At 37.8% G+C, this 12,451-nt stretch overlaps 1 protein-coding gene across 1 annotated transcript; it reads left to right on the top strand.

The window, feature by feature from the left end:
- Nucleotides 1-1,862: 1,862 nt before the first annotated feature.
- Marcol (MARCO like) lies at nt 1,863-12,083 on the top strand. Its single transcript, XM_077109531.1, has 5 exons — nt 1,863-1,911; nt 5,786-6,102; nt 6,178-7,440; nt 10,731-10,852; nt 11,951-12,083. The coding sequence occupies exons 1-5, from the start codon at nt 1,863-1,865 to the stop codon at nt 11,994-11,996; spliced, it is 1,797 nt and encodes a 598-aa protein (XP_076965646.1). The 3' UTR covers nt 11,997-12,083.
- Nucleotides 12,084-12,451: the final 368 nt, after the last annotated feature.

The following is a 12,451-nucleotide window of genomic DNA, read 5'->3' as shown; positions in this document are numbered from 1 at the left end:
CCTTGGTGTTAGGAAAAACCATGGAATAGGACACACAATTGCACTGAGTATTTAAAGCAAACCACAGATGAAGTTACAATGGTCCATTCGTTATTTGAAAAGTTATTGGATTGTGTTACATAAATGAGTATCTGGATGTGAAAATAATGTCTATGAAATTTACACTTTTTGACAGATATTTAATAGAGTAAATATAGCAAAATAGTACTTAATGAATCTTGGTGGAGTGTATTTGGGGTTTCACTGTACAGTTCTTTCAACTTACCTACATTCTCAAACTGTTCACAATGAAATATTTGGGGGAAATTTATACATAATCCAAGGTGTTTTGGTTCCCTAATGACACTAGTGTGAATCTGTATCCATCTAGAGGACAATTATGCCGGGATGGAGGGGAATGGACATTGGTTTCTTACTCTACAAAACTCTTTAAATTTGTCTCTTGGTGTCAGAAAATTGCTGACTCAATAATGAGAAATAATTTTCAAAATCGTCCTTCTTTTTTGGGGGAGGAAGTGTTCTGGGATTGAACTCAGAGGCACTGAACCACTGAGCCACATTCCCAGTTCAATTTTGTATTTTATTTAGAGGCAGAGTCTCACTGAATTGCTTAGCACCTCACTTTTGCTGAGGCTGGCCTTGAGCACTCAATTCTCTTGTCTCAGCCTCCTGAGCTGCTGGGATTACAGACATGCACCACCATGCCAAAACAGTTTGAGAATGTAGGTAAGTTAAAAGGGCCAAAATTGCCCTTCTTCAAATAAACTGAAGAGAAAATCAAACATAATTCCAAACAACTAAGTCTGAGGATTTTAGAATGAAAGCGTTTGCAAGAACCATCTAAGATCACCTCCCTTCCCCAAACTGATATTTTCTTTAGAACTCCAAAATGCTTTATTTGTTCTTCTTTATATGTCATCTAAAACCATACAGATAAAATACCTTTCTCTTCATACGAATATCTTGCAATGAGGAAACCAATGAACATGCCATTATCATTCCTATGTCTGTTCTTTTCTAGCTTATATTTCCTGCTGCTGTGAACTTACTTGATACTATGTGAGGCTCCAACCTCACATTATCAAGGTCATCTTCTTTTGGACATGTTCCAGTTAATTCAAAATTTCCTTATATAGGGCAGCCATCCTTGAACACAATATTCCAGTGTCTTATAATGTTGAGTTTATGATCAAGTAAAAATTACAAGATGATTTGCACATGAGCTTCTATTTGGTGTAATAGCTTGAGAGGAGAAGGTCAATGGTGTAATGTTATTCTTTTAACACGAGCTCTATTGTCTCTCACTACCTCATAAAAATACATTACCCGTCATCATTCCAGAATGAATGCATTCTTTGCCTACTAATGACCAATACTTAATGCCTTTTTACTTGCTTTTAATATATAATTTCAGGAAAATAATTGGCATATGACTTATTTGAGGGAAAATAGCTTGAGGGGTCTCTATTATGTACATACAATAACAGCTGAAGATAAACGACCCTTAACAATAAAAAGAAGAGAGCTGAGTTTACCACTCTCCCAGACAGAATTCGCCATTTTTATTTTATTTTTTTCTGGGAGAAGATATCTGATAGATGTATATTAAAGTTTGGATGTTTATGGGAGTTGGGGCGTGAAGCTAATTTTTTAAAATGGCAATTCCCTCAAGAATCAACACCTTCCAGTTTGTGAAAGTTACACTGTAATTTTCAAAGACGTGACCTTATTTAACAATTAGGGTGGAGAATTTTTCAAATATATAACATGGTGGCGATCAACCTGGTTTATTCGGAAAGAATCTGCTGAGGAGTTACGTTGAAACCCATCCAACCACCACGTCTGGAAGGACTGACTCCACCATGCGGGCTTTCATTTTCCTTCCCTTCATGTTCCTGGCTGTGTTCTCAGGTAAGAAAGGCACGGTGACTTTCCTTACAGCTTCAAAAGTCAACAAGTAGAAAAGGGGAGTGATTTAGTGATGCTTTGTTGGAAGATTTAAAATCAGGAAATCTCCATCAGACAGAGAAATGGAAGAAGGCATTGCAGAAAAAATAAATACAGATCCAGAGGCATAAAATAGCCACAGGGTGTAATGACACTGAATAGTTTACTGGGGTTGAAGAGAAGCTAGAACAAGGGAATGGGAAAGGCACATTCAGTCTAAAAGATTATCCAGCTGATGTTCCAGAAAAAGAATGGTTTTGTGTTATGTGTTATGATCTTGGGCTATGAAGTCAAATAAAAGCATGTGTAGATCCTAGATCCTGATCTTTTCTTTTATGGGATTTAGGAAAACTTGTTTAATATATTTGAGTCTGTTTCCTTATTCATAAAATAGAAATAATTATACTTTCCCTGTCTTATAAGAGTTATGTGGATGATAGCAGTAGCCACCATTAATTCAGTTCTTCTTAGGTCTTTGACATACAATATACAGTCTTCTCTTTAATTTCTTTTCTCCATAAAGTTAAAGTTGTTTTCAAAGATATAAATTCTAGATCAGAGATATAAATTTCTCAAGATGATAATTGACACAGTTAATACATTTCTTAATAATAAATTCTGATAATTAAAACAAATTTCCAGGGCTGTGGGTAAATTTCAGGTGCAGAGTATGTGTTTAGCATGTGTGAGACCCTGGGTTCAATCCCTAGCCCCAAAGTTCCCCATAAAAAAACAGATTTTAATTTATCTCCAAAGTATGACCTCCTCCTTGACCATATTAAACATAGTGAAAGGAAGTAACAAAAGTAGGACCCATGACCTTCAATTTTTTCTACTGTGATGTATGAAGTAGTGGTTCTCGTCTCATCCAAGGCACTGCAGACTTGCTTTCTATTGCTGAGCACAGGAGTGACTGCATCTGTTCTTAAAATACCGGTCTGGGACAATATTGAACATTGTGAGAAAGATTATACACAGATACCACCGGGAACCTGCTAAAGCAATAGAGTTGAGAAATAAGAACAGAAAATTAAGGGATAGAGTAAGAGAAGGGAGAAGCGTGTGTATTTGTGATTTCAAGACATGTAACAATCCTTCACTAGGACATGTTCCTTGGTGGCAGGTATTGTATCTGCTATGTACTCTCAGTGCCTTAGGAGAGGACAGTGAGCGCTCAGCAGGCACTTGCTGATGGGAGAAAGTGTGTTGACAGTGTGTTGTGGTTATATGGATTTGGAAAGTGAAGAAGAGAGATGTATGAGGAATGCCAAGAACATACTGGAGTTTGTAAAATAAGAAAAGAAAATGTAAAACAAAAAAGCGGAAGATAATTATTTTCTAAATTTCTAACTTAAAAATAGGAAGTCAAACTATAATTTGGTATCTTAATTAGCTTTTTTAAACCCTCAAAATTTCATCTCTTATTTCTATCCTTAATTTTTTTTCTTTTTTTCATATAAAAATGAAGCATTAATAGGATTTTCATTGATTGATTTTTTTATAATAGCAAAATTAAAAAAAAAAACTAGATTCTCATTGCTAGAAGACTGATTAAATAAATTATGGCAAACCCATAGTTATGTGCAGCCAGGAAGTGAAAATAATAAAGGTGCACTGTGTGCGCTATGTTTTATAATTAAAAAATTAATATAGAGAGAAAGCTTCACTCTATTGTGGAGAAAGCAAGAAGTAGAATAGTGGGTAGGATGGGCTACCAATCATGTGTGAAAACTCATTCATATGTCTTTGTAGATTCATAGGCTAACTCTGGTATAATTCACAAAGATATGGTAAATGTGATTGTGTCCTAGGCAGAAAATATGAGTTGTTTGGGACATAGAAGGAAGGGAAACTTAAAAATGTTAAAACTGACTTTTCTATCTTCAGGAATTGGTTCAATTTGTTTATGCTAGATATTCAAAAATTTTAAATAAATTATAAAAATTTATCTACAAACCCATTTTTTTCCATTTCATCTCCTCTCTACTTGATTTCTACTGAATGTTACTGATTGTTAATAAACAATGTTTAATTCCTAGAACTCAAAGAGCCCATGAGTATACTCATGGGTTTGCCAAAATTATTATATTCTATCCATATTTCTGGTTGTATCCTGCATATATTGCTTGTCACCTCCTTTAGAAAGGAGAAAGGATGGCATACTCTCTTTTATCCTGATTGGAGGATCTGTTTTCTGTTTACTTCACACATTATGGCTTTGATCATACTGCTATAAATTCCCGTTATTTACATGCCTATACGCACTCCCAGACTTCTCAGCATCATGAAGTCAGGACCATAAATGTCTTGCTCATTGTTATATCTGTCTCTTACTTTAGCTCTGCAATAATAATGGAGCCTTTAAATAAGAACTTTTTGTTGAGTTGGGTGAATGACTCAATCACCCCCCTTCCACAGGGTAGCAGGACATGGCACTAACTGCTAGACCTCTGTGCCCAGACAGGACGTTAACTACCTGCAGTGGTATACCAGACCTTGTTCAGCATACAACAACTGAGGATGCCTTTGATTTTACTTAAATTGATTTGAAGGTACAATTGTGTTCACTCATGGAAATATAGAGAAATTGCAAATGCAAATGAGGCTTCATGTATAAATTTGGAACCATCCACATTGAAATGATATAAAGTTATGTGAAGTAAGAATAAAAATACCAATAATGTTTGTGAAGAAAAAAATGTAACCCTTAATAAAATCTTTGAGGAAACCCCACATTAAGAAAGTGAGAGATGCTGTGTAATCCCAGTGGTTCAGGAGGCTGAGGCAAGAGGACTGTGAGTTCAGCCTCAGCAAAAGTGAGGTACTAAACAACTCAGTGAGACCCTGCCTCTAAATAAAATACAAAATAGGGCTGGAGATGTGGCTCAGTGGTCAAATATCCTTGATTTCAATTCCTGGTAACACCCCTAACCCAGAAAAAAAGAGAGTGAGAGAAAGGGGACTGCTTGTCAAACAATAAAGGAGAAGAGAGAAAGGAAACACTTGGACCAAACAAAAAATAAGAAGCAAAAAACCAAATGGAATGCTATTTTACTAACCACTGAAGCCATTCCATTTGCTTCCTCATTGTTTTTTAGACCCTTTTATTTTAGAATAGATTATTTTAGAATAGAATCTATATAAAGCTGAGAATAAATATGTATTTTTTTGTTAGGTGATGGGTCAGCTTCCAAAATAAATTGGAGGACGAGATACAGTACATGAGTCATGAAACCTAGGTTTTAAAAAATAATTATGATATTCACCATTCTCTTTAATTTGATGATGATAAAAAAGAAGAGGAGGAGGAGAGCAAGATCATCAAAAAAAAGTATAATTAATGCCAAGACATTTTATTGATAATGGTGGAGATAAAACTGAGTAAAAAAGAAAGTAAGTCCTGAAGGATAAAGAAGACCCCTGATGTTGAGTCAAGGGAAAAGGAAGAAGATGGTTCCAGAAAGCATAGAACGATACACAAAAGATGGACAGAGGGCTCATGTATGCAAAGGAAGAGGGCTTATGTGTGCCAACCTTTATTCCCGAAAATTGATGATAGAAGCATCTGTAAAATGAGGCTGGGAAACCTGGGAATGCAGTCTATGATGTGGAAGAAGTTTAAAATACTCAGCCACCAGAATCTATCAGGAAACCATGAAAAGGAATTTGGGCCAAGAACATAGGCCCAGTTCGAATAATTCAGGCTTTGACTTAGAAATGGGAAAACTGGTTAAATGCTGAGATTCTGGTAATCACGTAATGTAATGTAATTGGAGTGAATGCTGTTGGTTTTAAATATGTGGAGTTAAATAACATTATTTTTATTTTATGCTTCCAGTATCTTCAAATCCGATTCCAAAACCAAGTGTTTCCAAACTAGAAGGGAATCAAGAACCTACACTTGTTCCAGAGGCAAACAATGGAGCTAATCCTCTAGGAAGACAAAAGGAATCTAATAAGCTAGAAGGTAGTCACACACAAGGAAAGCCAGGGATGATTATTCTGCAAGGAAGACCAAGATATTCTAACCAGCCAGGGAACCCAGGGAATTTTGATCAGCAAGGAAGGCCAGAAATTCTGAATCAGCCTTGGGCGTCTAAAACTTGGATTTTGCAAGAGAAGTCAGGAGAATCAAACCAAAAAGGGAATACAGATGCAGCTTATGACCAAGGAAAATCAGGATCTTCTAGCCAGCTAGGGCAACTGGAATCTTCTAACCAGCAAGGGCAGCCAGGGTCATCCAGCCAGCAAGGGCAGCCAGGGTCGTCCAGCCAGCAAGGGAAGCCAGGGTCATCCAGCCAGCAAGGGAAGCCAAGTTCAACCAGTCAGCAAGGGAAACCAGGATCATCCAGCCAGCAAGGGAGGCCAGGGTCATCTAGCCAGCAAGGGAAGCCAGGGTCATCCAGCCAGCAAGGGCAGCCAGGGTCATCTAGCCAGCAAGGGAAGCCAGGGTCATCCAGCCAGCAAGGGCAGCCAGGGTCATCCAGCCAGCAAGGGAAACCAGAGTCATCCAGCCAGCAAGGGAAGCCAGGGTCATCTAGCCAGCAAGGGCAGCCAGGGTCATCTAGCCAGCAAGGGCAGCCAGGGTCATCTAGCCAGCAAGGGCAGCCAGGGTCATCTAGCCAGCAAGGGAAGCCAGGGTCATCCAGCCAGCAAGGGCAGCCAGGGTCATCCAGCCAGCAAGGGAAGCCAGGGTCATCTAGCCAGCAAGGGAGGCCAGGGTCATCCAGCCAGCAAGGGAAACCAGGATCATCCAGCCAGCAAGGGCAGCCAGGGTCATCCAGCCAGCAAGGGAAGCCAGGGTCATCTAGCCAGCAAGGGAGGCCAGGGTCGTCCAGCCAGCAAGGGAAACCAGGGTCATCCAGCCAGCAAGGGAAGCCAGAGTCATCCAGCCAGCAAGGGAAACCAGGATCATCCAGCCAGCAAGGGAGGCCAGGGTCATCCAGCCAGCAAGGGCAGCCAGGGTCATCCAGCCAACAAGGGAAGCCAGGGTCATCCAGCCAGCAAGGGAAGCCAGAGTCATCCAGCCAGCAAGGGAAGCCAGGGTCATCCAGCCAGCAAGGGAAGCCAGGGTCATCCAGCCAGCAAGGGAAGCCAGAGTCATCCAGCCAGCAAGGGAAGCCAGGGTCATCCAGCCAGCAAGGGAAGCCAGAGTCATCCAGCCAGCAAGGGAAACCAGGATCATCCAGCCAGCAAGGGAGGCCAGGGTCATCCAGCCAGCAAGGGAAGCCAGAGTCATCCAGCCAGCAAGGGAGGCCAGGGTCAACCAGTCAGCAAGGGAAGCCAGGGTCATCCAGCCAGCAAGGGAAGCCAGGGTCATCCAGCCAGCAAGGGATGTCAGAGTCTTCTAGCCAGCGAGGGAAGCCAGGGTCTTCAAGCCAGCAAGAGAAGCTGGAGTCTTCTGGCCAACAAAGGAAATCACGGTCTTTTTACATGCAAGAAGAAAGTAAAAATGTAGACCACCCTTTGAAGGGCAATGTAATGGAAATTCAGGTGAGTGTTGATATATCTTTATTTTTTTTAAGTCAATTTACCTCAGTCATTCTATTTTCCAAGACTGGGAATGGCTAACTGAGTAGATGACAAATAATTTGCAATGACACTGATTAAACTAAATGAGAGAAACACTGGAGTTGATTGTTTCCATATAGCAAGGATGATCACACCCTTCATTCCACTTCTTACTCCCTATCATCATTTTCCATTCCAACTCCTCTATCTAAACTGCGGTAATCCAGAATCCCATCAACTGAGCCCACACCCTGCCAGGTTTCCTTTTTCTATTCCATTACCATCACATCCAAAATCTGCAAATCACTGAAGTGATATTTTTTCTTATTTGTTCTAATTAGTTACACATGGTAGTAGAATGCACTTTGACACATCATATATAAATGGAGTATAATTTCTCATTCTTCTGGTTGTACATGATGTAGAATCACTTCATTTGTTTAGTCATATGTGTACATAGGTAATAATGTCTGATTCATCCTGCTATCATTCTTACCCCCACAGCACCACCCCTCCCTGCACTACTCCCCTTTACCTAATCTGAAGTAACTGTTCTTACCTAGCCCCCGCCCCCAATGTGAATTAGCTTCGGTGTATCAGAGAAAACATTCAGCTTTTGGTTTGGGGGGATTGGCTTATTTGTCTTAACCTGATATTCTCCAGCTCCATCTATTTACCAGCAAATGCCATAATTTCATTATTCTTTAAGGCCGAGTAGTATTCCATTGTATATACATGCCAGAATTTATCCATTCATCCATTGAAGGGCATCTAGATTGGTTCTATAGTTTAGCTATTGTGAGTTGGCTGATGAAGGAAATCATTAAAATCAGTAATATTTTAGTGGAAAAATCAAAGCTCTCTGCATGATCTGGATGGTATTTCAGCAACAGTAATATGAACTAAAGTTGGATGGCATGCAGGGGCCCAGTCATTAAGAGCCCTAAATACCACATTTGGGAGTTGGAGTTTTATCTTCTGGGTAAGTATAGCACTAATAAAGAATTTTGAGCAGAGGATTGAAACAGCTGATCAGATTTTTAGTTTAGAAATATCACTTCACTACACTTACCCAGAGGATAAAACTCAAACTCCTAAATGTAGCATTTAAGGCTCTTCATGATTGGGTCCCTGTATGTTCTCTGAATTCATTTCATGTCATTGTTGCTGAAATACCATCCAGATCATGCAGAGATCTTTGATTTTCCACTAAAGGATTACTGATTCTAATGATTTCCTCCATCAAGAATTTACCTTATTGGTTTGTAATCCATTCTCTGCTTATTTAACTACATCATTAACACTTTGATAAAACTAGCATTTCTTTTCAAACCTGTATCCCAAAGCTAGAATGAGTGACTCCTGTGATAGTTCCTCTTGATGTATGTGAGATGTCAATAAGTGTTTGAGGTGTGGGGACCATCTTTGCAAAAAGGCAAATATACATCTAATTAGCTTGTCTCTGACATCTCTTTCTGTGTCCTGATTTTTTCTTTCACCTCCAGTGTCTCGCTAACGAATCAGAGTTCTGATTTTTTTTTTTTAACTGTGAGTCTGAACATTCCATTTTATGGTCTTATCTAAAACAGTTTTCCAGAGCACTTCCTCCATTTCATCATCTTAGGGGAAATTGCTTTAGGTCTTAACCTTACACCTTGTCTATCCTCATCATCCTGTCTGAGGAAAGCTGCTCATGTCTCTCGTGTGCCAGTATTCTTTTCCCAGGGGAATTCCAACCTTCCTGATAATGCTGCCATCAGAAAATCTCTGAGTATTTGGGATACAACATAAATTTTCACAACTTTATGTTGATTCCAAAATGGGAGAAACAACCATGTCTACTTTACAGACTTCACATGAATGAAAGGAATTGTCATTCAAAGGTTGTAAACTCTATACCAGTGGAGGATATGGAGATAGTTTTTTTCTCTATTTTAAATCACTGCGTTATAGTTATACAAAATAGCAGACTTATTACATATTTGTACATGCACATAACATAATTTACTTAATTTTATCCATGAGGAGGGAAAGAGAAGGCACTGAGGCTTTTTTCTTTTTTTATTTAATATCTTGGCTCTGAGCAGAATGAGTCCCCTGTTGAAATGTCCTGCCATTCCCAATACCATCTTTGTTTTCATCATTTAATCCAAGATTCATGTTCAGATACTTCTAACATTTTATAGTTCACATCCAAAAAATGCCTTCTGGTATTATTTGAAGGAATTCTACATAATCATCCCAGGTTTCTCATTTTTCTTTCTTTGGCACAGATAAAAGAAGGAGATTCATAAATTATGACCATATGTATTTTACATTCGCCAGTGTAACTTTTCCCTGACTGTTCTTTCTGCATATAGGGGAACACATGTCTTCAAATAACTAAAGTTGAGGCCATCTGACATGAATGCATGTCTGAATATGTCAACAGCAGATTTCTAGAGTAAATAACACAGGGTTTTCATCATGCTTGAACATATAAATCACTTATAGTTTCAGGTTTGAAATTAAATGCACTTTGCCTCTATGCTTGCAGTTTTAAAATGGGATAGAATATACTTTTCTTTTAAAACTATTGTATGACCTTGAATTTTAGTATATTCCTTTTTTCACTCAACTCACTGGGAAGCAGTAGTCCTTCTGTTTGAATCCGAGCCATAGAACACCTGGAAATTGAATACTTCCTCTAGTCTTCCATCTCTCACCTCTTAAAGTAATTCTAAGTGAAATAAACAGACTCACATATTCCAGGGGTAAATGTGTAGAGCTAGGGTTAAAAAAGGAATTTTAAAAAAATGAAATCTTTTAAATATATAAGGGAGACCAGTAGAATAGAAACAGGGGAGCAAAGGAGAAAGAGGAGGGAAGGAAAAGGAGAAGAACTGGGGAATTAAGTGGACCAAATTTTTCTATGTGCATGAATAACTATATCACAACTCACTCCAATTTTATATATAACTATAATGCACCAATTAAAAAATAAATGAATAGATACATATAAGGAAGACCAATAAAGGAAAAGAAGGTGATCAGAGGGATGGAGGAGGGGAGAGATTAAAATGTTGCAAATTATGTTTTACATATTTTGCACGTGTCAAAATGAACCACATTATGTATAACTTTAATGCATTAATATAAAAACTATTCTGTGAATTAAATTTAGGAAATCAATAAAATGATTGGTAATGTATAATGCTTCGTTAATAATAAATAGGCAGTGGATATTTTTTCATAATAACATTATTTTTACATGATGGTCTTTTACATTATAGCCGGACAGCATGGACAGCAAAAACCCACCTGGAAATAAAAAATGTCAATCAATTTACAAACCTGTCTGTGGTTCTGATGGAAAAACCTATGGTAACCAGTGTGTATTTGACCAAGCAAAGAGGTAAGAGGGCTTTGTATTCTTTTGTGTCAGAAAATACTATTCTGATCCATAAGTAATGTGAGAGTATTTTTCTCTATGTCTCTGTAGTTTTCTCTCAGTAGTGGCTTGGCTATTATTTGTCAAAAGGAACATAAAACAATACCTAATTATTGAGCAATAAATTCAGTTAATCCCTGGAGGATTGTGGTTTATTCAGATATTAAAGTGGTGAATTTTGAGTTATTCATTTACCAAATATTTATTGAGCATCTGCCCTATAGGGGGCAGTGATTTAAGAACTGAAGGTAAAATAATGATTGAAACATAGAAATTCCTGTTTTAATTTTTGCAGTTGAAAGGAAAGAAATAAAATATATTAGAGGATAAAGAGAATATGAAACTTTGGATTGTTAACTGTTGCCTACTAAATTATGTTCCAATCTCAATAGTATTAAAGATTGGATTTGGTGAGTGATCTAAACCTTCAAGTGTTACATAATACCTACAGGAAATAAAATAATTTTAATACTGTTTTAAAATTGTACAGAGGGTTAACATAGAGTTAGATGCTTGAGTTTTCAAAGGTTTTGAATGTTCTTATTTGAAAGGAAAAATAAATTAAGAATAATCCCTCTCTTGTTTTCAACAATTTCAGAATTTATTAAATCCTTATTGCAGAAAGAAACGTTGAAGTGTCCTCTGTAATGATATAGTCACCAATTCTTTGTTGTTGTTGTTATTTTGTTACTTGGGATTGAACCCAGGGCCATTTTGCCACTGAGCTACACCTCAAGTCCTTTCTACTTCTTACTTTGAGATAGTGTCTCCCTGAATTGTTGAGGCTGGCTTTGAACTTGCTATCCTCCTGCTTCATTCAGCCTCCTGAGTCACTGGGATTACACCCAGCTGTCTCACATTATTGTTAAAACCCCTGACCTAGAGGTGAGAAGAAAATGATGCAAAGTGCACTCAGAGTGAGTAACAAAAACCAGGCAAGCCAGCACGGAGGCCTGCTTGTTCCTAAGTGATTTTTAAAAAATAATTGTTAAATAATCACAGTTTCTCTTTCTAGTGGTGCCACATCTATGTGGTCCTTGACTTTTTCATTTCTTTTTTCAGGTCGAGTAATGGAAAACTGAATCTGAAACATGAGGGGAAGTGTTAAGTGTTTGAGTGAACCAAATCACTTGGAACAAGTTTGACTTCAAAATCTATTTGCAATTCTGTTTTCCCTAGGAGTTCAACTGTGAAGTCAGCACCAATCTTACAGATCTGATAGGTCTGCATTATTTTTTGAGTTTGTTCCATTGCAAATAAAGTCAGTTCCTAAGCAGCTTCTGATTTCTGGGATTTTTTGTTGTCTCTGATTTCCCGAGTGTGTATGACCTCTCTACTCTTTAATTCTGTTGATCCAATCATTTGTCTTGAGAACAATAAAACAAAAATTAAAAATTTATTTTTATAATAAATCTTGAAACTAAATAGTGTAAGCTTTCCAAATTGGCTCTTTTTTAAAATTTTGAATGGAAATTTTAGGCATTTTGCACTTCCATATAAATTTTAAAACAAGTTTGTCAATTTCTACAAAATATTGCATAGATGGGTCAATATAAAGGAGAA

Source organism: Callospermophilus lateralis, chromosome 5, assembly GCF_048772815.1.
Source record: "Callospermophilus lateralis isolate mCalLat2 chromosome 5, mCalLat2.hap1, whole genome shotgun sequence".
NCBI lineage: Eukaryota > Metazoa > Chordata > Mammalia > Rodentia > Sciuridae > Callospermophilus > Callospermophilus lateralis.
The sequence above is the reverse complement of the archived record's forward strand: the minus strand, read 5'-3'. Positions and strand labels throughout refer to the sequence as shown.

Excerpts from the sequence above, each read along its gene's own strand:
- Marcol (XM_077109531.1), top strand. The coding sequence starts at position 1,863 with ATGCGGGCTTTCATTTTCCTTCCCTTCATGTTCCTGGCTGTGTTCTCA. Across the intron at positions 1,912-5,785 it reads GTTCCTGGCTGTGTTCTCAG|TATCTTCAAATCCGATTCCA; the intron begins GTAAGAAAGGCA and ends TTATGCTTCCAG. Across the intron at positions 6,103-6,177 it reads ACCAAAAAGGGAATACAGAT|CCAGGGTCATCCAGCCAGCA; the intron begins GCAGCTTATGAC and ends CAGCAAGGGCAG.